The sequence below is a fragment of the Diaporthe batatas genome (genome assembly GCF_019321695.1).
Source record: "Diaporthe batatas strain CRI 302-4 chromosome Unknown Contig00003, whole genome shotgun sequence".
NCBI classification, from domain to species: Eukaryota; Fungi; Ascomycota; class Sordariomycetes; order Diaporthales; family Diaporthaceae; genus Diaporthe; species Diaporthe batatas.
Window position 1 is genome coordinate 5,834,712 of NW_025408550.1, and position 27,179 is coordinate 5,861,890.

The 27,179-nt window shown below is 45.7% G+C and overlaps 4 protein-coding genes across 4 annotated transcripts; 3 read left to right on the forward strand and 1 right to left on the reverse strand.

Annotated features, from left to right (window-relative positions):
* The first annotated feature begins 3,838 nt into the window (after positions 1–3,838).
* KVR01_002849 (uncharacterized protein) lies at positions 3,839–10,221 on the forward strand. The gene is made up of 7 exons (XM_044789918.1): positions 3,839–4,711; positions 5,145–5,851; positions 6,151–6,271; positions 6,332–6,372; positions 6,443–6,875; positions 6,932–8,531; positions 8,600–10,221. Exons 2-7 carry the CDS (start codon positions 5,815–5,817, stop codon positions 8,612–8,614), a joined length of 2,247 nt encoding a protein of 748 aa, XP_044647864.1. The 5' UTR covers positions 3,839–4,711; positions 5,145–5,814; the 3' UTR covers positions 8,615–10,221.
* A 1,192-nt stretch (positions 10,222–11,413) lies between these two features.
* KVR01_003321 (uncharacterized protein) lies at positions 11,414–11,816 on the forward strand (the record flags this gene model as incomplete). Its single annotated transcript, XM_044791468.1, has 3 exons — positions 11,414–11,485; positions 11,565–11,686; positions 11,738–11,816. The coding sequence occupies 3 exons, from the start codon at positions 11,414–11,416 to the stop codon at positions 11,814–11,816; spliced, it is 273 nt and encodes a 90-aa protein (XP_044648336.1).
* Positions 11,817–12,100: 284 nt separating this feature from the next.
* KVR01_003026 (uncharacterized protein) lies at positions 12,101–12,673 on the reverse strand (the record flags this gene model as incomplete). Its single annotated transcript, XM_044787007.1, has 1 exon — positions 12,101–12,673. The coding sequence occupies one exon, from the start codon at positions 12,671–12,673 to the stop codon at positions 12,101–12,103; it is 573 nt and encodes a 190-aa protein (XP_044648041.1).
* A 447-nt stretch (positions 12,674–13,120) lies between these two features.
* Positions 13,121–16,312, forward strand: KVR01_003792 (ATP-dependent RNA helicase SUB2). The gene is made up of 5 exons (XM_044791492.1): positions 13,121–13,848; positions 14,521–14,931; positions 14,989–15,349; positions 15,404–15,661; positions 15,714–16,312. Exons 1-5 carry the CDS (start codon positions 13,626–13,628, stop codon positions 15,760–15,762), a joined length of 1,302 nt encoding a protein of 433 aa, XP_044648807.1. The 5' UTR covers positions 13,121–13,625; the 3' UTR covers positions 15,763–16,312.
* Positions 16,313–27,179: the final 10,867 nt, after the last annotated feature.

The following is a 27,179-nucleotide window of genomic DNA, read 5'->3' on the forward strand; positions in this document are numbered from 1 at the left end:
CAGCAGAGATCTATGTGCGGGCATGACAGAAGACACTCCCCATTTGCCCATCTGCCCATTCCGCGCTTACACCTTTGCGGTGCCCTCAACGGTTATGATGCACGTGAAAGGGGGGGGGGGGAACAGCCGTGGTGAGAAAGTCCTCAGACCGATGTCAGCAACAGAATTGATGTGGTTCTCCAGTCATTTCCGCAAGGTTGAGGCAGGGTGGTCCTACTGTTATTAGCGCGGGTCTTGTTATCTGCAGCTTATTACTACTACAGTAGGCTGGACGGATTTGATAATTGCCAGGTGTTATAGCTCCGTATTCCTCCTTCCTTGGTTCTGCCTTCGCTCGTGTCGCAAGGGACGGGCATGCGCGTTCCAAGTCCGGGGGCTTTGCTGTCTGTCGCGGTGGGCTCGCAGGTTCGCGAGGTATTCATACGTGTAGCAACCCGACAGCTAATCTGCAACGACGGCGATGCTCAGCTATAGTGGTTCGCCAGACGTCAGACATTCCGGAGCCCATGGCTATTGGATCCTCGCGGTCGGATTCAAGTCAGTGCCCGCCGTGCCGTAAAATAATAATACCCTGGTCGCAGTGGCAAACCGGGGTGGCGCCGTCCGATTCTGACATCTGATAATGTGGCCGATTTCTTGCACTCTATGTTCAGTGACAGTGCAAGAGTCGCCCTCTCCAGCTGCATCACACGTCTCCCAAGTCATCCATCATTTGATAAAATGCCGTCCCGTTGCGTGGATCTCGGGCTGTTGGAGCTCACATTGGGGTTGACCGTGCGCTGGGATCACCGCCTTGCACGGCGTCATCGGGCATCATTATGGAGGAGACGTCGAACGTGTCCCGGTCTCCACATGCTGCTTCGGTCCTGAGCGGGACCGCTATGCACACAGGGCGTGCGGGAGGTCTGGCTGCGGCCCTGATGGAACCTGTCGAAGACACCGGAAGCTCGTGCACTCACAACGGCAGGCACAAATTTCGGCCGCGGTCTTGCCGAGCGTCCCGAGAAATTGAGTCCATCTCCGGTTCAAGGTGCCGGCCGTTGACAGCCAGTGCCAGTCGCCTAGGATTGCTGCTAGGGCCAGTAACTCGGGCTTGACAGGAACCGTCGCGGGTCATCGGTCACCAAGAACTGGGGCTAAGGAAGCACTGGTCAGGCTGGTGTGCGCCCGTCCGTCGACTGACACTCTGACACTCTGACAATCAGGGATCCCAGCGTCGGCAACAAATAGGGGCAATCGCACGCGGTGCGCGACTCCTGCAGCAAGATGCCATTTCCCAATTTCCCATTCCAAGTTTTTGCCAAGCTGATCGCTGCCGCCATGCAAGCGCGCCCGCGCAGGCTTGCAAGTTGGCGCTGTTCCGGCCGCTCGGCCTGTTCACAAAAGATGCAAAGCCGAAACCCTCCTCGAGCCTGTTCCCTGGGGCAGCGTGGTTCTTTTGGGTTCACCGTTGGCATTACCGCCCAGTTCCGGCGTCGTGAGAAAGTCGTAGCCTGCCAGACTGCCAGACTGCATGGTACCAAGTACCTGAGACATGCTGGGGGAGTAGAGCAGGATGGTAAAAGCGGAGCCTGATGGACAGCCCACATGTGCACTGGCGACGCGGCTACCACAGTACGTCCGTCCCCACATGGTCCGTTCGATCCTGTTCGTGAAAGACCGGGATCGTGCGGCAGCCACTAGGACAGATGGACTAGGCCCGACAGGAATACACGACAGCAGGCTGGCAGGCTGGCAGGGCAGCAAAGGAATGTGTAGTTGCAGCTGATAACGGAGGCAACGAGCCTGCGAGCTCGAGGATTGAGTTCAGTCTATCGCATCCCTCCCTCAAGGGTTGCATCTCCCGACATGGGGTCTCCTTGCCAGATGGCTCCAGGCTCGTCCGGGTCTCTCGGTCCTGGGTCGCACGAATTACGGGAGACCTGGCGCACTGCAGGTCATGTCTACTTCTTGGTCAAGTTGCTGGGCCGCGAGGTCCCGTTGTTGGCAACCAGCACCGGCCGGTACTGACTACTTCGACGACGGACACGGGGTGCAGGAGGTGTAACTAGGTGTGCCGATGTCCGTGTTCAATTCCACTCTAATTGCAGTGTGGGTGGCATGGAAGGGCAGGCCGAGCGGCCGAGCTGCGGCAACACCACACCAGGTGCCAGCTGCCAGCTGCCGCGAGCTTGTGGTTGCGACGGCTGGCATACCGTTTTGTTGGCAAAGACTGCCAGCAAGGCAGGTAGTCAACAAGTCTTGACGAGGAGCAGCGAACGCGTCGTCCAAGCGTCCGGAAAGCCGATGGTTGACGGGATGGGAGGCAAGGATCAGGCCTGCCGCAGACATGGCTGGCGCCGAAAGACGTTTAGGCTGCCGTGCGTGCTTTACGTCAACAAATGTGGTGGTACCAAAGTTCGCAGGTGGAAATTGATGAACCGATCTAGCACTGAGACCGATGGTCGCATTGGCAACAATGACGATACCGAGTGCTCAGGGTGCTCTGAGCGCAAGAGTTCTGGCATTTCTTCCGCGGGGCCTTTCCAAGTCATATCGCCATCCCCTTAATTTTTGGACCGGCTGCAGCAGCCCCACGCCATTCAGATGCAATGGGTGCGCATGGAGACGCAACTGACTCTGAGCATGCCCCAGCGCGTGGCCATGTACTGTGCAAAACATGGTGGGTGGCCCGGCGTGTAGGAGGCTGATGAGATCCAATGTCCACTCGAGACATTCGACTGACTGATGGAAGAATTGTCTCGGTGGAGCTCGTAGTCGGCTGGGCAAAACCCAATGGCCCACCGAAGCCAGAAAGCCACACTCGAGAGTTTTGGGCGGGTCCTCGCAGGCAGGGGGCCATGTACGGAGTACCGTAGCATGTATGGCATGCTTCCAGACGACAGGGCGAGGACGCCTTCAACCAGTAGTACACAGTAGGTGTGGTCGTTCTGCGATATGCAGGCATGGCTTCAGTGTAGTTCAAGGTCAAGGTGGAGTGCCGATCGCCAGCGCCAAATGTAATACCACGACCAAGTCGCCCCTTCCCGAACGTGCCGAGATGGGGAGCTGCGACCGTCCTGCCGTCCTTTCAGACGGGCGCGCCACAAACGCGCGTCTAGCACGGTAGAAACAGCGTGGCGTTGAATCGCTCACCAGCTTGGTCTCGAGTGGCTCTGGTAAGTTGTACGCCCTGCAGAGGAGATACCACAGGCCGCCGGGGAGGAGGTGTGCCCCCTGGCCTCTGACGACGGCAGCGCCGGCTTCCCGTGGGCTCAGCTGGCACCCAATGCACCGTATACCCACAGCGTATCCGTTCTGACAGACCGCAGACAGACCGGGCAGTACGGAGTACCAAGCGGTTGGGAGAGGCTGGCCCAGGCTGCTGGCGCACATACATACCTCGTGGATCATGCTCGAGATCATGCCCCAAATGTTTCTCTCCCGGCTGGAGGGTGGACCGCTCATGGCCAGTTCGTCTTATTATTAATAGAAGGCTGCATGTTCTGCGCAGGGAGATCAAATAAAGCTCATGAATCCTCCACCATCCCCTGGACCGGCCCAGCTCGCACACAGTGGGTGGTGGTGCTGGGTGCTGGGCTAGGAGCCCAGACGGCCGTTGTCTACCAAAGTATTCCGTACCTGGCCAAACTTTGGCTAGGTACGTACCTGGGTGAGGTACCGTAGGGCAGCTACCCAGTACCTACCTGGGAGGAGCCTGGCCTCATCGCCCAAACACGAGCTACGCCTGGAAGAGAAGGGGAGCCCATCCGAGCATGCAGGCCCAGTCACCCCGTCGGCGCAATTACAGCTAAGCACATCCATCAATCTGCACAGCCTTTCTGGGGCCATATCCCCCCCCCACCCGGTCTTTGTCTTGTCCAGTCTTGTCCTGTCCTGCCAGTTTCTTGTCGCGTCAAATTGGTGCTTGCCAATGTCAACCAAGAGAAAACGGGAGCCACACCGTCCCGCGTCCCCGTCGCGGTACCCATGCGGCCTGTGGCCACCGTTGGACAGGTAGCTCTGTGCTGTGTGTGCTGGCGGTTCCAGTCTAGCCCACTCCCAATCTGCTCTGCTCCTCTGGCCCTCAGGCGGGGTCGGTCCCCAGTCTCTGGTCTCCAGTTCTCTCTGCTCTCCTTGGGATACCTAGCCCTCTCTGCCTGCTCGCTGCCCAGGTACCACCACCCGCAGACAGGCCTTGCTTCCATTCTTCCTTGGCCTTCTCCTCGTCGCCTGCCTACCCGCCTGCTCGTGCTCCCGCCAGACACGTCCACGTCCACGCTCACAAACCACACATTCCGTACAACTCAACCTCTCGCACCCACGGCGGATCCTAGCCTCACACGCCGGCCCAACCCAGCCAGACGAAGCTCTCTGCTGCACACACAGCTGGACGCTGCGGTGTATTTGTGGAAGGAAGGACTCGTATACTCGTCACGCACGCAGCCGCAGCCGCCGTTGCATTCACTGTCGCTGTTTCCTAGAGCTTACTTCAGGGCCGGCCTCCACGCTTGCTTGGGCCGACCACAGACACATCCTTGCCCTCGACGCCAGCCCAAAACGCTCGTTACCTTTGCTCCCTGGCTCCCTGGCTCTCTGCCTCTCTGGGATACCGCACAGGTACCTCGAGACCTTACACCGTTGATCCTGACCGCTGCACGCCGCCAACTCGTCCCAAGAGGACAGGAGGAACAAGCCCGCTAACCACACCAGGGCACGGCACTCAGATAAGGTGAGCAGCACCCATTGACAGACGGGACTACCTGGTCCCAGCCCTGCCCAAGCCTGCCAGCAGCGGCCTATCAGCGCGTGCACCACACACACCCTTCCACCCCCCAGGGACCCCCCAAGGACCCCCAGGGCAAAACCTGAATACATCGGCAATCCCAGCCCCTCCGAGTCTGATCCCGCGCAGCCCCAGTCCACCCTGCCTGCCTGTGCCCTACCTGCCAGCCTGCCAGCCTGCCAGCCTGCCAGCCTGTGCCTACCTACCCACTACCTCTGCTCTACATTGCCCTGCCCTGCCTCCTCTGCCTTTTACTTTTATTCTCCGCTTGCTTGGCCCTGTCCTTTCCCGGTCACTTCTTTCGAGACGGAGGAGGCAACCAGCAACTGGCCATCGTCCCATCCGAACTCTACACTAACATCATTTTCTTCTTCCTCAGGCGCTGTCCAACGCTTGCCACTCGTTCAAAGCCACCCTTTTGTTTCTTTGCCTTGCGCACCTCTCGGGCCTCAGCTTCATTGCTGCACCGTCGTTGCTCTAGTCCCACCGGGGCTTGTCCTATCTGCGCCACCCATCGTCCGCAAGACCCGCACCCGTCGTGCTTCCATACCTGTCACCCAACGCTCGTTCACCGCCGCACAACCCGTCACGAAGCCCGCGTGTGCCGAATGGGTCCTGCGTTGACACACCCAGCCCCGTCCCGATAAGCCATCACCCACACAGTCGCCTGCGTCCGACCAAGGCCACATCAGCATACAATTCGCGGTGGAAGAGGGAGAACCAAGGAAGGAGGCACTCAGGGTTGCCGCGCGGAGACCTGGGGACCGGCCACCAAAATCGTGAGACGCACCGACGAGCAAAATCGCCAGGGCAGATCCGAACTCCTCAGCCCAACCCAGCCACAGCCCACTTGGCAAGGGAGGTGCAGGCCTCGCGTCTTCTAGTCGTGGTACCGGGCTACTTCCAAAGCGGCAAACCTTCCGTCTTGCTGATCGCGAGAGCTCTGCTGCATACCAACCCCGAGCAGGCCCCCTGGCCCGGCTGTACAACTGCACTGCACCCTCAAGACTCGGCCTCTCACTAGGCCAATTGCAAGAGGGCCGCTAACCATGGCTCCCGCAACGCCCCGTCTCAAGATATTATCAGGTGTGTTGACCCCGATTTTGTTATGCCTTGTGCGAGCCTCATCTGCTGTCTGTGTTGCGCCGCCGCAGCGGTGCATTTGCTTCCTCTCACCAAGTGCGACACTGCATTCTTCGGACTCATGGGCCACCTTCTTCCCTTGAACTAGCCCCCCTTCCCGCCGCTTCTATGCCGCATTCCTCCTAATCTCCACTCCCGCACACGCGCTCTTGGTTCTCAGTCCTCTGGGGAGTCCGGTGTTCATCCGTCCCTGGTTGATGTTGTCGACATGGATGATCTAGAGCTGATGAACGTTATCACAGTGGGTGGAAATGCCGTCTCTGCTTTCTTATCCTGGAGGTTACAGGCAACCAACGCCTGCGACGTAACTCTTGTTTGGAAATCCGGCTACGATCACGTAGCTCAGTATGGCATCTCTTTCAAGTAAGTTGTCCCCTGCTACTCGAGCCAGGAAGTATCCATGCCCTAACAGCTCTCTTGCAGGTCACAAGTGTTTGGGAATGAAAGGTTCAAGCCACGTCGGGGTACGTGGAATAATACTACATGCTTTCCTGTTGTTCACCCCGGAGCAGGCGCTGACACCCATTGCAACAGTGGTCAAATCACCCGAGGAGGCCGTCAGCCGCAAGGATGGCCACTTCGACTACGTTGTCCTCTGCGTAAAGGCACTACCGGATGTGTACGACCTAGCCTCGGTGATCGACTCAGTCGTTGTGCCCCAGCATACTTGTATCCTGGTGAACACTACCAACGCGATAGGCGTCGAGGCGGCCATAGAGGAGCGGTATCCCACAAATGTTGTCCTCTCCCTGGTCGCCGGTGCGGATCTCACACAACTTGGTCAGAGCGAGTTCGAGCACAAAGGATCCACAGAACTTTGGATCGGACCGGCCAAGAGAAACAGCGAGATCCCGGCGACTATACAAGACGACATGTCTTCGGCTCTTGCTATGACCTTAAGTACAGGCCAGGTCGACGCAAAGGTGTCGCCGAACATCCGGCAACAGCAGTACGAACGAGTGATAGGGTTAGTTCAACCCCTCTTCCTGTTTGATATGATCCGTAGCTAATGGTCCTGGCCAGTCCCATCGCTTTTCATCCTGCCAGCGTTCTCTTCGAGACTTCGAGCTACTCCGAACTCCTGGCAAAGCCCGCCGTCAAGACCCTGATATTTGGTGTGATCGAAGAGTTGCTCGAACTCGCACATGCCCAAGGCTGCAAATTTGACGCCGAGTACAAACAGAAAGTTGTCGACGACATGTTGAAGCAGACGGGGACGGATAGTATAATGTGGCAGGACTATCAGGCTCGGCGGCCCATGGAAGTCGAAACATATCTTGGTTCTCCAGTGAACCTGGCAAAGGAGGCTGGCGTCAAAGTGCCTCGGATCGAGACCCTGTACGCGATGCTGCATCACTTAAACGTGGTCAATCGAAGCAGGCCAAAGGTAGACACAGTCGCAGCAGCAGGGCCACCACCCCCTTCAGGTTCGCCCACGTCTATGGCCTTCCCCTCACCGATGCCTCGTATGTCAATGCAACCACCGCCGCGTGGCATGCCACCTAATGGTATGCCCAATGGAAATGGCATGCCGGGACGGCCACGACCCCGAGGTGCTTCGCAGCTAGGACCGCCTCCTGGCATGCGTCGCCCCTCTTCTAACGCCGGGCCGCCCAACGGATATGGACGGCCGCCGATGAACGGACCGAACGGGTACCCTCGCCAGCAATCCAGGCGAGGATCCATGGATGGGGCCGACCTGGAGGAATTCAGCCATCTCGTGCTTTATGACGATATCCCTGAAGGAGGCGAAGGGAACCTTGATCCATCAGACTTGGCTACCAGAGAACGTGAACTGCAGTTAAGGCAGCGTGAGCTGGCCTTAAGGGAGCAAGAGATGCGGATGAGGCGAGGCCCCGGCCCAGGCCCCGGCCCCGGCCCAGGCCCGATGGGGCCGCCAATGGCAGGTAGGCGCGGACCCCCACCGAGGACGATGAACGGCGGGGCTGGAGGAATGTACGACGACGACGACGACGATGATGGGGACTATTTCGACCCCAACTCTGGGCCCCCGGTGCCCATGATCGATCCCGACAATTTTGACATGATGAGCGTTACTTCGCGGAAGAATCGGCAACATGGGCACAAGCCTTCAGCCGCTCAGTTTCGCAAGAACCCGGAAATGGACGCCATGCCGCCTTCAAGGGGAAGTCGCTTTCGACCTAGCTTTGGGAGAAATCGCTCGAGCCAGATAGGTCCTCAGAACGCAAGTTTGCGCGAAAATTTGCTGGAGGATCCTCTGATGGGCCTCACCTCCAACCGGTACGGTGCCGTTGACCGCAGTGCAATGCAACAGGAATCGAGGGCGAATTCAATGACATCCCAGCGCATGGATGACCTTGGTTGGGGCCCAGGTGCAGCTGGGCCGATGGCAATGGGCGGGCCGATGGCAATGGGCATGAACGGAGCTTTTCCTCGACGCGCAAGTCAATCACCGGGATATGCTCCGTCTATGAGAGGAGGCAATGGCAGGCCCTCGCCGCCCAACGGGCTCGGTGGTCCTGGCGGTTCCGGTGTAAACGGCAGACCGTCCCCTCCGAACGGAGTCCGTCAACCGACGCCGCAGTATCCTCCTGGCCAGGGCAATACTGTTGCGCCGCAACAAGTCGAACAGCACGCTGGGGTGAGCAACCCGAACCCGCCCAACAAGGGCAAAAATGTGCCTAGTCTGACCGGGAGTGCGAGCGCCAGCGCGGGCAGTGGTGAATCCACCAACCTCGACACGCCATCTGCACACAGCAGCCAAAGTAGCCTTGGGGCCCGCCCTACGATTGCAGCACGCTAGGGGCGTCGCGTTCCTGGGTATGGCCTTCTGGGCCGAGCACAGGGGCGGTTACGATATCCAAGTATATCGACGCTGCGGAACTCAAGCATCAGATCAGTTTCTCCCCGAGAGGCCAACTGATCAGCCGTTCCCGCATTGTCCAGCCCAATTTACCTGAGCGGGCAGATACTGCGGGTCGGGCGAGAGACCTTGCCTTGGACGCCGCATAGGGCAACGAACGACCTGTTTGCCCACAACAATCTGCTGCTAACTAGCCGGGTGCCTATAATGAATGGTCTGAGGCGATGAACACATGCACACGAACACATAGACTGGGGCGTTTAAGGCGAACTGGAAGGGGACATGCCAAAGCAAAGATCTCCAATCTTGGGGAATAACGGAGGGCTTGCGACACAAAAGACGACCGCACAAAGTCACCAACATAATATTAGTGGACAAGATCCCAGGGATGAAGCCAGGGAAGGGATCGAATCCAAGAGTACATAGGGGCATCTTGGCAGGCACGGCCCGGCGGCGAAAGACAGCATATCACAACATACATATTTTATTTCTGGTAATACAGCAATCAACACATTGGAATCCTCGTCGGCCTCTTCTTCGTCCACATTCCTTTATCGCCCAACGGCCCGCCACCTGCCACCCGCCATCTACCATCTGCCTGCCTGCCCAGTGCGTTCGAGCACGCCATGGAAGGCGAGGGAAGGAGAAATCATGCGCGAGCAGCCAATCAGGACCGCCAGGCCCCGGGGGACGAACCGAGGAGGAACGCCCTTGGCCGAGTCAGCAATGTCAGGAAGTGGCACGATACGATCTGCCTCTGTATAAACAATTATGGAAGCCGCAACCACAGTCTCTCCATCATCACTCCTTCACTTTTCCTAGTTACCCCTTCTTCGGTTTCCTTGTCTACCTCATTCTTGCTCAGAAAAGTTTGCATTTTGACCACAAGCAAGCGATTGACTACAATGTACTGGAGGTCTGTCTCATTATCTTCGAGTCGATTTCATTTGTTAGGATTATTCATTGGGATATCAATTTCGTCCGTGATAACGAGGGAGTGTCAATGGTTGGAATGTGCATGAAAGGGTTTGATTTGGTGGTGGTGATGGTTGGAATTGATGAAATAATAGACTCAAAGACTCAATGGGGCTTCGATTTCCTCTCATTTTGGTCACAAAAGTCTCCCTGTCCTGATACACTCGGCAACTGGTGGGCTGTCTGGCTGCCACGAAACAAGCGTCGGGCGAGCTGTATCCTGCTAAGGTGTTGTTGACGATCCCTTCAGTTTGAAGGGTCGTTCTGTCGGCGTGGGCGAGGGGCTCGACGACCCGACTCAACTATCTAATGTCTATCATGGTAATCCTTCCCAAGGACAGTTATTCTGGAGGCTTGAAGGAGACAAGGGAGGCTATAATATATGGGTCGGACTGGGGCGCGTATAGCAAGCAGTCACTGCCAGGAGCCTGTGGGTCAGCCGTGGTAGGGATCTATGCAGAAGATGTAGGGCAATCAGAGATTGTATCACGTATTTTCTCACTGCGCAAGCGGCCCATCTGACAATGTCTCTCACTAACCCGTCCACATGCTCCTGTGGCACGACATGTTGGGGGCGCCTAGCGCGGATCCAGCCCACGACCTCTTTCCCCGGGTCCTTGGTAGAACAAAGATACGTCGCCACCCCGCCTCTTTCTTTATCTTATGCGCATTGAGACGTCACCTCGGAGCCCTCGTGTCTTGCCCAACGCATGGCGAGCTCTGGTGCTACAGGGTGTCCCGCTTTCCCGCTGTCTCTCTGTGTCTGTATAACGGGGGGGTTCCGGGGCAGGAGGCGGAGTCGTAGTCAAACAAAGGCGGGTTACGCACATGATGCAAATGTCGCTGCTGCACGCGCGAAGTGGCACAAGGCGATTCTCCCGCGGTTGAAAGGGTCCCACGCTGTTTCTATATTCGTCACTTCTCCCCCCCCCCCCCCACACGCCCCGGGGCGGGTGTTTGGGGTGTTGCGCTTGTCGCGAGGCGGGTGCACCAACCCAACCCATACCACACCATCCCATACCATGGGGGGCCACGTCGCCACCGGGACCTACCTCCGCTGCCACGGGTTGCAGGTGTCCTTTTGACCAAGGTTGACGCCGACCGGTACCGAGATCGTCACCATCCGTAGCTGCTGAAGGCCGCATAGAAGTCGGATGGCTGGCTGTTACGTTGCCAGCGGGCTCAGAGCCACGAGGGGCGGATGAATGTGTGAGCATCTCCTAGTGGCATGAGTACCCTGGCACCTAAGTACCTAGGTAGGTAGGTACTTGGGCGGTACCTGGGCACGTTCATCTTCGGGACGAAGACCGCGGGTACTGTTAAATTAGAAGGACTGTCACCTTATGTTTGGGCGAGCCAGCATCATTCATGCGTAGTCTCTCTTGTTTCGGACGACGAGACGTCCAAAGCTGTCAGTCTATTCGAGAGTTGTTGCTTGGGGGGGGGGGAGGTGCGCAGCTGGCGACAGATGGCAGCAGCTGGCGGCCAGGAACGGGGGTACTATGTATCTCCGTACCAGGCTGTAGTTACGGGTCAAGTGGCGGCGCGTCACGTAGGTAAACATCGACATCACGCACCGCAGCTGGGCTCACCACCAAGAAACAAGCTCCATGTCGTGAATCCTAGGGTCTTTCGGAACAGAATAACGCATCTATTTGATTGTATTTTCACGCGGCCTAGTCATCATGAACACAACCCAGAACGCGCAGCGGCAATCCTTGGCCACCTCGGGCAGTGCCCTCAAGCAGCGACAACTGGTACGATATACACCGAGTCTTGCATTGCATGGGTTTCATGGATCATGCCCGAAAAAACAGGCTGACACTTCTTGTGCAGACTCAGCTGCAGGCACAGCTCGCCCAGCTTTCCAACAACCTCTCCGACACGGAGAACCTTCTCCGCATGACCAGTGTCCAGGCGGAATGCATGCGAGGGCTGGGTAGCTGGCACGGTGGCCTGTAGGTTTCAGTCTGCTGCCGTATTTCGTATCTCCTGACTGACCTTTCTAGCTTCATGGCGGCGAGCAAAGTCCTCGGCGAGGAGTCTGTGAAGGAGCAGGCCCAGCAGCCAGGTAGCGGGCATAAATAACGGCACCGTTATGCCCTGGACCACCCTCTTCTCCAGCTCGGCGTCTAGCATCATGTGGTTGGCCATGGAATCATGAAAGGCCCATCAGATGTCGGTGCTGCCGGGGGACTTGTTGGTGCTTTTAGGGCGGCGCCTCTCACAGAGCTGCCCAGTCAGATAATGCTGAGCTACGGCACACACGGTCCTCATCGCCGGACTCTGGACGAACATACCAGCCAGATTGGCACAGAGGTCGTCGTCCGGGTGAGCATTTGACCTGGAGTGGCATAGGTATGACAGTTACTTCAAGGGTCGTTCTGTGGCTGTAGCTGCGGCTCTTGGGCAACACCCTGCTTTGCTCCCTGCTGTAATGCTTTTGTGGCAACTCGCAAGGGTCGGCGCGGTTGTCTCGGCGCGTGGACGGGGGAGCGCTTCGCGTGGTGGCAGGTATGGCACGTTATAACCAAGACATCTGCCCACGGCTTCCTCCTGCCTTTGCTCGTGTTTTCGACGGTTGAGGTGCAAGTCTGGCCCTCGACAAGCAGCGTGTCGCAGAATTTGCAAATGGTCCGCTTCATGGCCGGGCTGACCCGGATCTGAGACTTGAGGGAGACGGAACGGAAGTCTGCAAGCAGCCTGTGGGACATATTCCGAGTTTGCATGGCGGTCCTGTGGCTCTCTTCTGTGTTGAGGTGGTCGATATCTTCGCCGTCAACTTTCATGTGGGCATCAGGATCCATGTGTTGCGAAGCAGCCGGCTCGGAGGCTTGGCTGTGGTTGGACGATACTGCCGCCAGGAATGTTGCGGCTTGGTACATGAAGGAGAGGCGGCAGTACGATGATTTGTTCGGGACCCCGGGCACTTTCTTCTTCGCCATGATGCCGGTGAGAAGATGCCAGGATGCAAAAGAATCAGGAGAAGTGACAGACAGGTGGTCACCGTTCGAATTCCAGACTGTTTTTAGTAGCCTGACCAGAGTTCTCGTGAGCTTAATCTGGACACTCTTTTGGTGACACTGCAACCCAAGTGCGGCGTGTCGATTGCGCATTCATGCGACTGCCTGTCAACGATGTTTTGGGCAAGAGAGGCGCTCCTGGTCTCATTCAATACTTCTCGAGCTCGAGCTCGAATGTGGCAGGTCGCTTTTGATTTCTCGCACCGGCTCCCTGCTGCGCGCAGCCTTACCAGGCACTACCAGGAACCAAGCCCCACGGAAGCCTGGCCCGTGCGCTGAGGTACCGGATTCTGCTTGTGGAAAAGTGGGTCGGTCATCTGGATTCCAGCCTAGCGCTTTGCAAAGGCAACCACTGGGGCAGTGCAAGGCCACTGGCAGTGGCACCTGTGCAAGCTGTGGTAGCACGCAGAAGGCAGAAGAGCGAGCTCCCATGGCTCCCCCATGGCTCCCCGCCCCAGGCCCAGGCCCAGGCCCTGCTTGCGCCGCTGCCTCCCGGCGGCCCCTACCACTCCCCCTGCCAGCCCAGACGTCTTGCTCCTCCCAGGCAAGCTGCTGGCAACATCACTCTCGCCTGGCCTGAGCATTCCCAAGCTTTCTTTCACACCCAAAGTTCCTCCTTCCCGTAACTGCCTGCATCTTTTCCCGTCGCACGGCCAGCTGAACTCAACCTTCTTCTTCTTCTTCCACTCCACTCCCAACCAAGCCTGCCCTTTGTCTGCCATCTGCGCATCGACAAAACCTTTTTTTCTTCTCTTCTGCTGTCGTCTACCGCGTTCCTGCACTGCACTCCTTCTCTGTTTACCTGTCTGCGTGACCAACCTGGCCACGCGCATTTTTGAGACTCCCACGCCACAGCTACCCATCGACAATCGCCATGTCTGCCGAGGAGGATCTCATCGACTACTCTGACGAGGAGCTCGAGACCCAAAAGACCACCGCCCCCGCCAACGGCAAGAAGACCGAGGCTGCGGCCGGCGACAGCGTCGATAAAAAGGGTTCCTACGTCGGCATCCACTCCACCGGTTTCCGCGACTTCCTCTTGAAGCCTGAGCTGATTCGCGCCATCACCGACTGCGGTTTCGAGCATCCTTCGGAGGGTCAGTCTTGAAAAATCTTAATCCATTCCAGCCTATCGTTACCCAAAGCAAGCTCCCTCTTGCATGCCAAAGGATCCGTCCATCTCGCAAGCAAAAGCAAAAGCAGAAGCAAAGACAGCTCTCGTCAGATCCAGTCTCGTCCATTTGGGGGGAGCGCGCATCATTATCGTCTTGGTTACAGAGGAACAAGAAACCTCCGTTTACCTGTGGGCGAGAGAGGGGTGGAGAGAAGGGGTACGCCACGTTTGACTCCTGTATTGGAGAGATGAGGAAGACCACCTAGGTTGGCGGACGGCCGACGTGATTGTTTGCTCTGGTCCGCCAGGTACCATCCGAAGCAACAATCTGCCGGCTGCATCGAGACGTTTCATGCGAGCGCACGCCGTCTTGCGATGGTTCCTGTCGGCAGTCCGGTGTTGATGGCTTGCCGTCAACCGACAACGTCTAGAACAGCCCATCCCACGTGACAGGCTGGGCTGGACGCATGCTGTCGTTCACGGGCACGCCGAGTGGGCATTCATGTCGACCAACTGATGTATGCGACTGATTGACGACGATGAGTTGCGACAATGAGAAGCTTTGCTGCGACGATGGACGGACCTTTTCGACTCCCTCTCCGTCCTCCGTTCAATCCTTGCGAGACCAATTTCTGACTTCCGATCGCCCGTACAGTTCAGCAGACATGTATCCCCCAGGCGCTTCTCGGAGGTGACATCATCTGCCAGGCCAAGTCTGGTCTCGGTAAGACTGCGGTTTTCGTCCTCACAACTCTTCAGCAAGTCGAGCCCGTCGCCGGCGAATGTTCGGTCTTGGTCATGTGCCACACTCGTGAGCTGGCTTTCCAGATCCGCAACGAGTACAACCGTTTCTCCAAGTACATGCCAGACATCAAGACTGGCGTCTTCTATGGTGGCACCCCCATCCAGAAGGACGCCGAGATCCTCAAGAACAAGGACACCCACCCTCACGTCATTGTCGGTACACCTGGACGTCTGAACGCTCTTGTTCGCGACAAGTACCTGCGTCTGGGCAGTGTCCGCATCTTCGTGCTCGACGAGTGCGACAAGATGCTGGACCAAGTTGGTAAGGCGCCATAACGCAAACCGAAATGTCTTGAACGCAAGCGCTAATCGAACACAGATATGCGTCGCGACGTTCAAGAGATCTTCCGGGCCACGCCTCAGCAGAAGCAGGTCATGATGTTCAGCGCCACGCTTTCCGACGAGATCAAGCCCATCTGCCGCAAGTTCATGCAGAACCCTACCGAGCACTACGTCGACGAAGATACCAAGTTGACACTGCACGGTCTTCAGCAATACTTCGTGCCTCTCGAAGAGCGCGAGAAGAACCGCAAGCTCAACGAGTTGCTTGATGACCTGCAGTTCAACCAGGTCATCATCTTCGTCAAGAGCACCGTCCGCGCAACGGAGCTTGACAAGCTGCTCCGCGAATGCAACTTCCCATCCATCGCGGTCCACTCCGGCGTTAGTCAAGAGGAGCGGTAAGCGGCCCAGCTGCAGTCTTTGGCCAGGATTGAGACTGACATTGCACCAAGTATCCGTCGGTACAAGGAGTTCAAGGAGTTCAACAAGCGAATCTGTGTCGCAACTGACGTCTTTGGTCGTGGTATCGACATCGAGCGCATCAACTTGGCCATCAACTACGACATGCCCGCGGACGCTGACTCGTACCTCCACCGTGTTGGTCGTGCCGGTCGTTTCGGTACCAAGGGTCTTGCCATCTCTTTTGTTAGCCAGGACACGGATAGGGAAGTGCTCAAGGACGTTGGCAAGCGCTTCGAGGTCGCCATTCCGTACGTGCCATGATCCCTTTACTTCCCTGCACACGAACTAACCAGATCATAGTGAATTCCCCAAGGAGGGTATTGACGCCAGCACTTACATGGCTTCTTAAGTACACTGATCTGTGGACTGAATGGCCATAGGCGGGTCGACGTCTTGTGGGACTGATGAAGCTGATACTTGAAATGGAATCGCGAAATCCAAAGAAAATGAAGGCCAAGGGTCCGGGCATTACTCGCAGTCATCGTGCAGCAATCATCTTACGGCACATGGGCACCGGCTATTCCTCTCTCTAGCTTGCAGATCCGTGACTGGCGAGGAGGGAAAAGTTTATTAGAATGCTTCAGACAAGGCCAACCTGAGAGTCTCAATGCGAGGATGAATTTGATTCTAGCACCCATCTGCTCCCTCATTTCGACTGTAGTCATGCTCAATCTTCTTTGTGTACATGTAGCTCGTTCGTGGTGTCTCAACATGGCAAGTTGGTTGTTGTTGGTCTCGTTTTGACGGAAAGCTCGACAGCTCCGCTTGAGATTCCATGTCCCTGGCTATTTCCACATTGGGACCATGAGCATGTCCACTGGTTTCGGTCTATATCCATATACGTCTAAAGGCGTATGTGGCCCTTCCACAGGGGTAAAACGCTTAAAGCCTATTATTTGAAACATTCCCAGCCTCATGACAGCCTCATAACATTCTATAAGACTACCCCTTAAAGAAAATTTAAATAGAGAATAACTAAGTATAAGGTTTTTATAATAAGTAGTTTTATTTTTACTTTATATAATCTTATTATTAATAATAATTAATTTTTAATATTATAAAAATATATATTATTCTTTTAGAATAGTTTAAGGTTTTATAATTCTTAAAATCTAAAAAGTAATAAAAACCTAGAAATTTATATTAAAAATATTAAATATTTAATTTATTATAAAAATAGTATTAAAATATAACTTAAATTTTTATAGATTTAATAGTTATTTTTATAAGTTTTTTAAACCCTAATTAGTTAAGGAATTAAAGGTATAAGTTGAAGTTTTTAATAACTTTACCCCTCTTATAAGTATATAATAAGGGTACTACTAATTTAAGTTAGAACTTCTAGTTTTAGAGCTTCTAATTAACTAAGACTACTTCCTCTAATTTCCTATATAGCTAACTAAGCCTATTTAGCTGACTTACACTAGCATAGCTAATGAAGCCTCTGATTAGCTGACTTACACTAGTTTAGGCGGCGGTATGCCGCCGGAGCGAGTGAGCGGAGCGAGTGAGCGAGGGTGAAGTGCCGCCGCCCTTCCAGCTAATCATAGTTAGGTATTTACTAACTAATTACCTAAAAGAATAGTCATTATAAGCTTTAAAGAAGCTATTAATATAAATATTAAAATAATATTTATAACTTATAATAATAAAAATTAAAATATTTATAAAAGAAATTTAATTTTAAATTAAAGTTATTTAAAGAATAATATATAGTTTTATTTTTATTTTATAAATATTTAAAAAGTATATATATTATTTTTATATAATAATAAATATTTAAAATATAATATTTAAAATATAATATTAATAATTATAAATTATTTATATTTTTAATTTTATTATTAAGTTAAAAATAAATAATTAAAGTTTTAAAAAGTAAAATATAATATATTTTTATAAGAATAATAAGTTATAATAAATTAGTTATTATAAGTAAAGTTAGTAAGTTTATATATATATATATATATATAAGTTAAACTTAGTTAGTAAGATTTAACTAACTTAATTAAACGTTTCTATATTTATTAAATAAACTTTTAACTAAGATAAATATAACTTATTATTATTTTTCTTATATATATAAGTAAGTTAATTAATATTAATTAGTTATTAACTAGTTTTAATAATAAAGTATAATACTTATAAAGTTATTATTAAATTATTTATAAATATTTATAAGTATTATAATTTAAAAAATAAAACTATTTATAAATTACTTATAAATATAAATTAATTATTAAATAAAACTCTTTTATTAAATAAATTTTATAATTAAATAATTATTATAATAACCCTCTTACCTTCTTATAATATATTAAAAGAATAAATATTTATATAAGAAAAATAATTAATATATAAATATAATAACCTTTAATACGCTAACCTTAATTTATACTACCTACTTATTATATAAAATAAAAATTTATACTTATTAATTATATATATTTTTATTAACTCTTAATTTCTAATCCTTTTATTATTACTTCTAGTCTAATAGTTTACTACTTCTCTTCTTTTTATTACTAATAAAGTCCCTTTTTATTGTTAATAAAGTCCCTTCTTATTATTAATAAAGTCCCTTCTTATTATTAATAAAGTCTCTTCTTATTACTAATAAAGTTCTTTATAATTAAGTTAACTTATAATAATTAGTTAATAATCTTATAAGCTTTTATATAAGGCTTTTAAAAAAGAATTAATAGGTTTAAGTAAAGGGTGTAAAAAGTACTTTATTTAGGTAGTGTATATAGTTAGGGGAGGTTAAATGAAGCTCTTTAATTAATTATAATTTAAGAGAGAATATTATACTTATATACTAGCTATTTTTTCTTATATAAATATTTATTTTTTATTAAAAAAGACTTAAAATTATAAATATTTATAATAACTTTTCTTACTAGTTAAATAATTTAAGTTTATTTATTAAACTTTTAAATTAATATTTAACTATTTACTTACTAATTTATTTAATAATTTATATACTTATTAACTTATATAATTACTTACTAACTAACTTACTTTATATTACTTAAATAAATAAATAACTAAATAAATAAACTTTTTTATAATAACTTTCTTTTCTTTTATAATATATTAGAAAAGTACTAAATTATAAATACTTATAATAACTTTTATATTTATTAAATAATATTTTTATAATAATTATAATATTTACTAACTAATATATATTTTACTTATAATATAACTATAAATTAAAATAATATATAACTTTTAAAAGTATATTAATAATATTTATTAAAATCTATTTATTTAAACTAAATATTTATAATAATTTAAATTATTAATTATATAAATAATTATTATAGAAATTATTTAATATATTATTTAAAAGAAATTAATAATTTATAAAACTATTTAAGCTTTTAAATAATTAATAGATTTAATTATTAAAATAATATACTTTATAATAACTTTTATAATTATTATAAAGATTAATTAAAAATTAATTTTATAAGAATTAAATATAAAATCTTTTAAAAGTTTTAAAAGTATTTCTATTATTATAATATTTATATTAATAAGAAAAGAAGTAGTTAATACTTTTATTAACCTTATTTAAATTCTTTAATTAATTAAAAATTAATATTTAAACTTATTTAAATAATTTTAAGATAAATTTAAAAATAAACTTTTACCTACTTTTAATAACTTATAAAAGTAATAATAATAAAAGTAACTACTTTCTTTTAAATTAAAATTAAAATTAATAACTTTTAAATTATTTAAACTTAAACTTAAATTAAAACTTAAACTTAAATTTAAACTTAAACTTAAATTACTTTCTAACTTTTTTATTAACTATTTTCTAATTAGTTTTATTATTTAATTAAGTAATTAAAATAGTCTTCGCGACTTATAGTAAAAGAAGGCTTAAATTATTTATAAAGAATTATTAATTTAAAACTAGAGTTACTTAAAGAATAATATAAGGGAAGTAGCGAAGCTATAATCCCGCGTTATAAAAGGTATGAAGGTCATTTAAGCTAATAAGATAAGTAAGTATATAGACCTACTAGTTAGTCTTATAAGTAATTAGCTTATAACTCTAATAATAATAATAATAATAATAATAATAATAATAATAATAATAATAATAATAATAATAATAATAATAATAATAATAATAATAATAATAATAATAATAATAATAATAATAATAATAATAATAATAATAATAATAATAATAATAATAATAATAATAATAATAATAATAATAATAATAATAATAATAATAATAATAATAATAATAATAATAATAATAATAATAATAATAATAATAATAATAATAATAATAATAATAATAATAATAATAATAATAATAATAATAATAATAATAATAATAATAATATTTTAAATTTTATTTTAAATTTTATTTTAAATTTTATTTTATTTATTTTATTAAATTATTTTAAAAGAATTATATAAACTATTTATATTTTTTTTAATTCTATTATTAAACTAAAAGTAAATAATTAAAATTCTAAAAAGATAAAATATAATATATCTTTTAAAATTAACTTAATTAAATTTATTATATAAGACTTTTTATAATAACTTTATAATTATTTATAACACTATCTATTATTAGAAGATACCTTCTTATATTAATACGCTAGGCCGTACCTAGTCGGTTCGAGCCGGCATTATTAGCCTTAATATAAACCGGTCTTATTAGTTAATTTAAAAGGGGGTATTTTCTCTAATATTTCTTTATAATAATAAGATATATACCTATTAAAAGTTAAAATTATTATAAATTATAGGCTGCCTAGTCTAATATTAACGAGTATTATATATAAGTATTAAATTTATTATATAACTTAGGTAGATTAATTAAAATAGGTGAAAATAAAGCTACTATCCCTCTAACTAGGGTATTAACTCTATTTAAGTAAACACCTATCTATCTACTTTATAAGTAAGACTACTTAAAAGTAGTTACTTAACCTATTATATAAACTAAAATATAACCTTTAAGTAAGGTAATTATATTTTATTATTTAAGTTTATAATTTTAATAACTTATAAATAAAAAAAGAAATAACTATTAATAACTAGGTTTATAACTATATAAAAGTAAACCTTTATTTTAATAAAAGTTATTATTATTTAAAAAAATTAATATATTTTTAAAAAAGTTAAAAAATTATAAACCTAATTTAAAGTAAATTAAAATTTATAAGAATCTTAATCTTAAACTTAAAAACTCCCTTTAAATTTAACTTTTTAAAGAGTAAAATACTAAATAAGCTTAGAAAAGCTTAAATTAAACTAGATAAAATTATAATAATATAATATAATTAAATAAGAAATTAGTTATAAAGTTATAATTATAAGTTTTTAACTTTATATTTAAAAAGGTTAAAAGAATTATATATTAAATAAAAATAAAGAATTTAAAAACAAAGATTATTATTTAAATAAAAATAAATTAAACTTTACTTTAAATAAAGATTTTACTTTAAATAAAAATTATAAATTAAATAAAACTTTAATTTAAATAATAATTATTATTTAAATAATAATTATAATTATAATAATAATTATAATTTTAATAATTATAACTTTAATAATTACTTTTTTATTAAAAGAAGTTTATTTAATTATTATTAGAATATTTTAATTAATTATATTATAAAAAAGAAATTATTAAAAGTAATTAATTAATTAAGTAATTAGTTAATTAATAAATTAGTTAATTAATAAATTATTAAATAATTAATATTATTTAATAATAACTTAATAAATAATTAATTAATTTATAATTTATATTTAATTTTATTTATTTAAATAATTTAAATTTAAATAATTTAAATAATTTATAAAATATTAATTTAAAATATTCTTAAATTATTTAAATTAAATACATTATAATTATATATTTAATAATAATTCTAAATAATTTAATAATTTAATTAAAGATTATTTTATTAATAAATAAAGTTTTTAATTAGTTAAAAGAAAGAAAGATTAAAAAGATTAAAAATATTAATATAAGAATAATAAGTTATAATAAATTAATTATTATAAGTAAGGTTAATAGATTTATATATATATAAGTTAAACTTAATTAATAAAGTTTAACTAACTTAACTAAACGTTTTAATACTTATTAAATAAACTTTTAATTAAAATAAATATAATTTATTATTACTTCTTTTATATATATAAGTAAGTTAATTAATATTTTTAAAATTAATATAATTAAGTTTATTATATAAAACGTTTTATAATAACTTTATAATTTATTATATTTATAATATTACTTATTATTAGAAAATACTTTCTTATATTAATATATTAAACTAATATTAAAATATATTAGTTTAAATTAATATTATTAGTTTTAAAGTAATAAAAATATAAAAGTTATTCTAATATCTTTTAAAATTAAAAATATTATATTAAAATCTTAAATATATAAAAGATATCTCTTATCTTATTACCTTAAAAACTTATAAGCTCTAAAATAAAATTAATAGTTATAAGTTAAGAACTCTAGAGTGAGCTATATTATAAGAGAGATATAAGAGAGGTGAAGCTCTTAAGTCTTACTTAGAATTATAGAGTTTTAAATAATACTTAATCTATCTAAAAAAGAAAGGAAGGAAGGAAGGAAGCCTTCGATAATTCTAACGCTAGAAGAGCTTAGGGCCTTAGAGGCTATAGGTGGCCCGTGTAACGAGAGTGGTAACTACTACTAGCTAGTCGCCTAGATTATCTAACTAAAAGGTTATAATAATAAATCTAAAAGACCTATTATTCCTAATAGTATATAAGAGTTAATACCTTATTATTACTACTCTTTTTAAGGTTTTTTATAGAGCTTTAAACTTAAAGAAAAAGTAATACTTTTATTAAAAACTTAAAAATTCTAATAATATAATTATAAGGTATTACGTAAGCAAATAGGCTTACGTAATACTATATTAATTAAGGTTTATAAAAATATATATATTACTTATATAAACAAAAATTCCCCGTAATAATAAATTCAAATAAATTATTCTTATATATAAAATAAAAAATAAAAAATAAATATTTTTATTAATAACTTATTAACTATAAGGGCTAATTAGCTATAAGCTATATATTTCATATACTAATAGCTTATATTACTATATAACCCTATAATATATAATTGCGTAATCTGCTTACGTAAGCGGATTTCTAGAACCTTCTATGTGGAAGACTTCTTCAACTATATAAGAACCTCGACCTTCCTTCTTTAGGCCTAGTCTTCTTCCACCTACTTCGACAAGATTCGATATTAGATAATAATTAGCTAATTATTAGCTAATAGATTAGTAATTACTAGTCTTTGATTAGTAATTAATTAATTCTCGAATATTCTATATAGCCTAGAAAATAAATATAAATAAGAGGGAATTCTCCCTCTTAAACTAAGCAAGTAAGCAACATATAATATACAACTATTATACCTATTATTACTATTTATCTCTTATCTTTTATCTATTCCCCTATACGATCCAGTGTAACCTCTAATAATAATAAGGTAGAGGATTCACGACTTTTAATAATAAGTATTTTCTTATATATTTATTTAAATCTATTAGTTAGATAGAAGCTTATTTAATTACTTTAAATTACTTTTAAAGACCCTACTTTTATTTTAAAAAGCTTTATTAAAACCTAAAAGATTTTTAAATATAAAAGCTTAAACTCACACCTTTAGTAGGATTTATTATTATAATAAGGGTAGTAACTATTACTAGCTAGTCGCCTAGACTATCCGACTAAAAGGCTATAATAATAAATTTAAAGGACCTGTTATTCCTAGTAGTATATAAGAGCTGGTATCTTACCGTTACTGCCTGTGCGCCCAGTCGCCCACCTCAGCCCCCAGCCCGATGCGGCCACAACAAGCTGAATGAAAACAGAACCGAGAAAATGCAGCTGTGAACATTCGGTTTAGAGACTCAAAGCACTATGTAACAACCTCAGGAGATAGAGCTCCTAGAGAGTTTTCATATATAACATATAAGGGTTTACAAACACACTTCCACTATTGATCTGTGCTAGATTCAATGAATCTGCTGGTTTGGTTAAAAAGGTATGGATATAAGTGGAGTGTTTTTAAGAAAGGCTTAAAGAACTTTAAGCTGGAGAGTAATTGAATATACTTCAAGTTCCGAAGCCATATATGGCGCCTTCATACATAGACAAACGCTCAAGACCCAGCGGTAAGAAAACGTATGATGTCGATGACAATAGTAAAACCGCGATAGGTGCACGTGGCCTCAGCCTTGTGACGCACAGACAAGGCTAAGGAGCACCGTTCTTGACAGCGCTTTTAACTAGAATGACGGCGGGCAGGCCTGATAAAATCATTGTAGTACACCAAAATATGAGTAATGTCCATGAATCACTTGAAATAAGGGTGGTAGAAAACATGATGGCCGGCCATGAAAGAAACTAGCGTTCCTTCGAGATATAGATTAGCCATTCGAATGGCAGTGCTCTTGTAGAAGGTTGTACGACATGGCAGCGAGGAAAGTCCTCGGTTCTTGTCGGGGGTGTTGTGTATCTTTTTCGGAATTCTAAGAAGGTTCGAGATTAACGGGACGAACACGTTGACATGGTTACGCTTACGCATTCCCTTGAATCAAGAAGGCATATCGAGTGGTATGCCAACACATGATGAGTATTTGATGCAAGACACCATGAGAGTAACATACCAACGATTCCCTCATCCACACGAGCAATTCTTCAGGTACCAGGCATTGAGCGTGTGATAACGGTAGCACTTGAGGTCAGTTCGCGACTCTTCGCACGACTTTCTTGAGGCACGGAATGTATCATTATACGGCAATTCCCAACAAGATAGCGCCATTCATAATATCAAATTACTCTGTGAGCACGGGACGAAATTTGACAAGAGCAATCTTGCTCTAAGATTGTGTGAGTCTAGTAAGGCTAGCCTACGAATGGACCACCTGGGACCCTACCTAGGTACACTATATAGACCACTGCAAGACTGGTGTTATCATATGAATTAAGAAGAGCGGAGGAGTGTATAACAAACAACTAGGATTTTATCACAAGAATAGAGGCATAAATAGAGATCGGATATTCGCACCCACCAAAACGGAGGGTATACCCAAGCCCCATAGTTTAACCTCTTATAAAACAACCTCTCATAGGACAACTTCTTATAGGATAATCTCCTATGGGATATAACCTCCTATAGGACAACCTCCTCTAGGATAACATCCTATAGGATAAACCTACAAGATAACTACTTATAGCTTTAGTACTCAACCAAGTACTTTAAACTTTAAGTTCCCTAGTATGGGTGTGTCCTCCGTTTCGGCGGGTATGAATATCTGGAGCGCCATGTATGTCCTCGGACGTATACGGAATAGAAGCGAAACCACACATAAATACAATTTGTAAGGCTATAAGGCAGAACAAGAAGTGAAACTATAATCAATGCAATCGGGGACAAGGTGATCCTCAAATCGGACTGCAAGCAGGTCATTAACTATCTGGCCGACCACAGTGGGCGCTGGGGAGCCTCCGGCTACGCCATGCTCGATTTTTCCAGAACTCTCATCACAAGGGGTGCTTGTTCCTTTTCCGTAGCTCGCGTGGACGGCCAGGGGTTGCCTTTCGAGGAAGACTCCTAGAACACAACACCCCTCCTCTTCGAACTTCTATGATACTCTGTATCTTGATCGTGCACGCGAGATGTGGCCGGCTGACTGCTTTCAACATTTAGATTCGGCAACATCGACGTGAAGTATTTGACTGGGCTGGCAATGCGGTTGAGCAGTGACCCTAGCCATATGGCCACAGTCCTTGGGACCGTCCAGTGCGGAAATGCAGCGTTGGTGGAGCGGAAGGTAGGCTCAGCATTGATGGGAGCTTCGTCACAGGTGCGCACCAGCGTCTGGCGATGGGTGGCGGTGGCTTCGGTGGCAACTTTAGTAGTGGTCATCACACGAGAACATTGTGGTGGGTTTGCCCCCCGTGCCAGACTCCTGTAGGGGCACCGTGATAGGCTCCCTGCCTCATACTGACTCAGCAAGTAGGAAAGAATCAACGATTAGTTACAAATTTGCTTCGGGGCGGCTGGCCCACGTGAATTGTCCGTCAGTGCAGCCCCCTTGCAGTCACGACCAAGACAGGCGGCTCGAGCAGCTTGCGACCGCGTGACACCAATCGAATCTCACGAATTACAGGCAATCTAACTGTGAGGCAACTAATCTCTTGCTTAACCTTGTCATCTCGAGTGTTGCCTACGCTAGCAGACGACTATCGTATATCAGCATTGCCCTTAGCCCAGCCCTAGCTGAGCTGAACCGGAACCGAGCTAGCCAGACAATCCTGCCTTGCCTGCCTGGGCTCGCCGAAGCTCCCGGAGGACAAGACCCATCGCCGCATGACCGTTGACAGGATGGAGCCTGCCAAGCACTGATCTGGTGGAAACATGAAAGAGCAGACGATGATTACTGATGGGCTCGTAGCTGCCTCTTACGACGGCGGCTCCCAAGGGCGAGGCCGCCAAGGCTTGTTGTGTGGCCCCCCTGGGGCACCGCCGCCGGCCGCAGGGGAATGACAACAGAGGGAGAGTCACTCGAACCCTCCGAACGGCCTCCGAAGACTCACTCCTTGTGGGCCGAGAGAAACAGATCTGGCATCCAAAGTGACGGCGAGGGTGCGGCCGGCGGGTGACACGGCATCGGACGTTGAAACATGAGTGTGAGTGACTCAGCGGGATCACACGCAGCAAAGCACTTGCCGACCCCTGCTTGCCCTGCAAACCAATGCCTTTCGCCACCTGGCTGAGCCTGGCCAGCTGGCAAAAACCAAACAACCACGGCTCTGGCCTGGTTGGGGCTCACCGCTTTCGCCCGACGGGGCCGGACGGGGTCGGGCTGTCGGGCAGGGCGAGCTTCGTTTTGGGGCCAGGTAACCACTCGATGTTGCTCTTGTTGTTTTGGATCTCCTTGCCGGCTCCGCATTGCTCCAATCGCATGAACGAAGCCGATTGCGATGGGGCGTATTGTCTTCAATGTTGTCGCGAGGCCCGCCTCTTGTCACGCGCACGCGCCGCCACCCGCCCGGCTCGCCTCAACGGCGAGGCCTCATCATCATCGTCACCAAGTGCCAAGAAGTAGGCTGGGCCCGTTTGCATTGGAAATCCGAGGCTATCGTCAGTCCTGATCGCTGCCTGCAACGGGCGTGCCATCATCCCCACGGAACCCGAGAAATGCCGGCAACGCCACTGTAACGAGAGCGAAAAGGTGAGACGGTCAGTAGTTCGGGGTTCGAGACCGAGCCATGCCCAGGTGGCTTGGCGCTGTGCTCCCATCAGGGGCGAAGATGAAGGTAGAGTGGCCCCGATCTTGCACCCGGATCAACAAGACCTCGGCAACCGGCGACACAAGGTGGTGATAAGCGTCGCCCTAGTGATCAAATGGCAGGGTTTGCTCATCTCTTACGAAATACCTCAGGCGAGGCCTCATTGGGCCACGGTGCACACCAACTTCGCCCGGCCAGGCAAGCCATCTTGCGATTTTCTTGCCGAAACGAGAGCGAAGTCGTTGGGGACCGGAAATTCATCACAAATATGGAAAGAATTCACCGGGGCTGCACCGAGGAGAGGGCTGATAGGGGCTGGGCATCAGTACAGGAATCCTCGTGTCGAGAAATAACACATTTGCACATCACTCAACCCAGCAAATCGGCCACGAGGCTCTCCCTAGCTCATGTCGT

What these genes read in the sequence shown, in the direction of transcription:
- KVR01_002849 (XM_044789918.1), top strand. Translation starts at nt 5,815, where the DNA reads ATGGCTCCCGCAACGCCCCGTCTCAAGATATTATCAG. An exon ending in CAGTATGGCATCTCTTTCAA is followed by an intron (nt 6,272 to 6,331) that starts GTAAGTTGTCCC and finishes GCTCTCTTGCAG; the next exon opens with GTCACAAGTGTTTGGGAATG. An exon ending in AAGGTTCAAGCCACGTCGGG is followed by an intron (nt 6,373 to 6,442) that starts GTACGTGGAATA and finishes CCATTGCAACAG; the next exon opens with TGGTCAAATCACCCGAGGAG.
- KVR01_003792 (XM_044791492.1), top strand. Translation starts at nt 13,626, where the DNA reads ATGTCTGCCGAGGAGGATCTCATCGACTACTCTGACGAGGAGCTCGAG. An exon ending in TTTCGAGCATCCTTCGGAGG is followed by an intron (nt 13,849 to 14,520) that starts GTCAGTCTTGAA and finishes TCGCCCGTACAG; the next exon opens with TTCAGCAGACATGTATCCCC. An exon ending in CAAGATGCTGGACCAAGTTG is followed by an intron (nt 14,932 to 14,988) that starts GTAAGGCGCCAT and finishes AATCGAACACAG; the next exon opens with ATATGCGTCGCGACGTTCAA.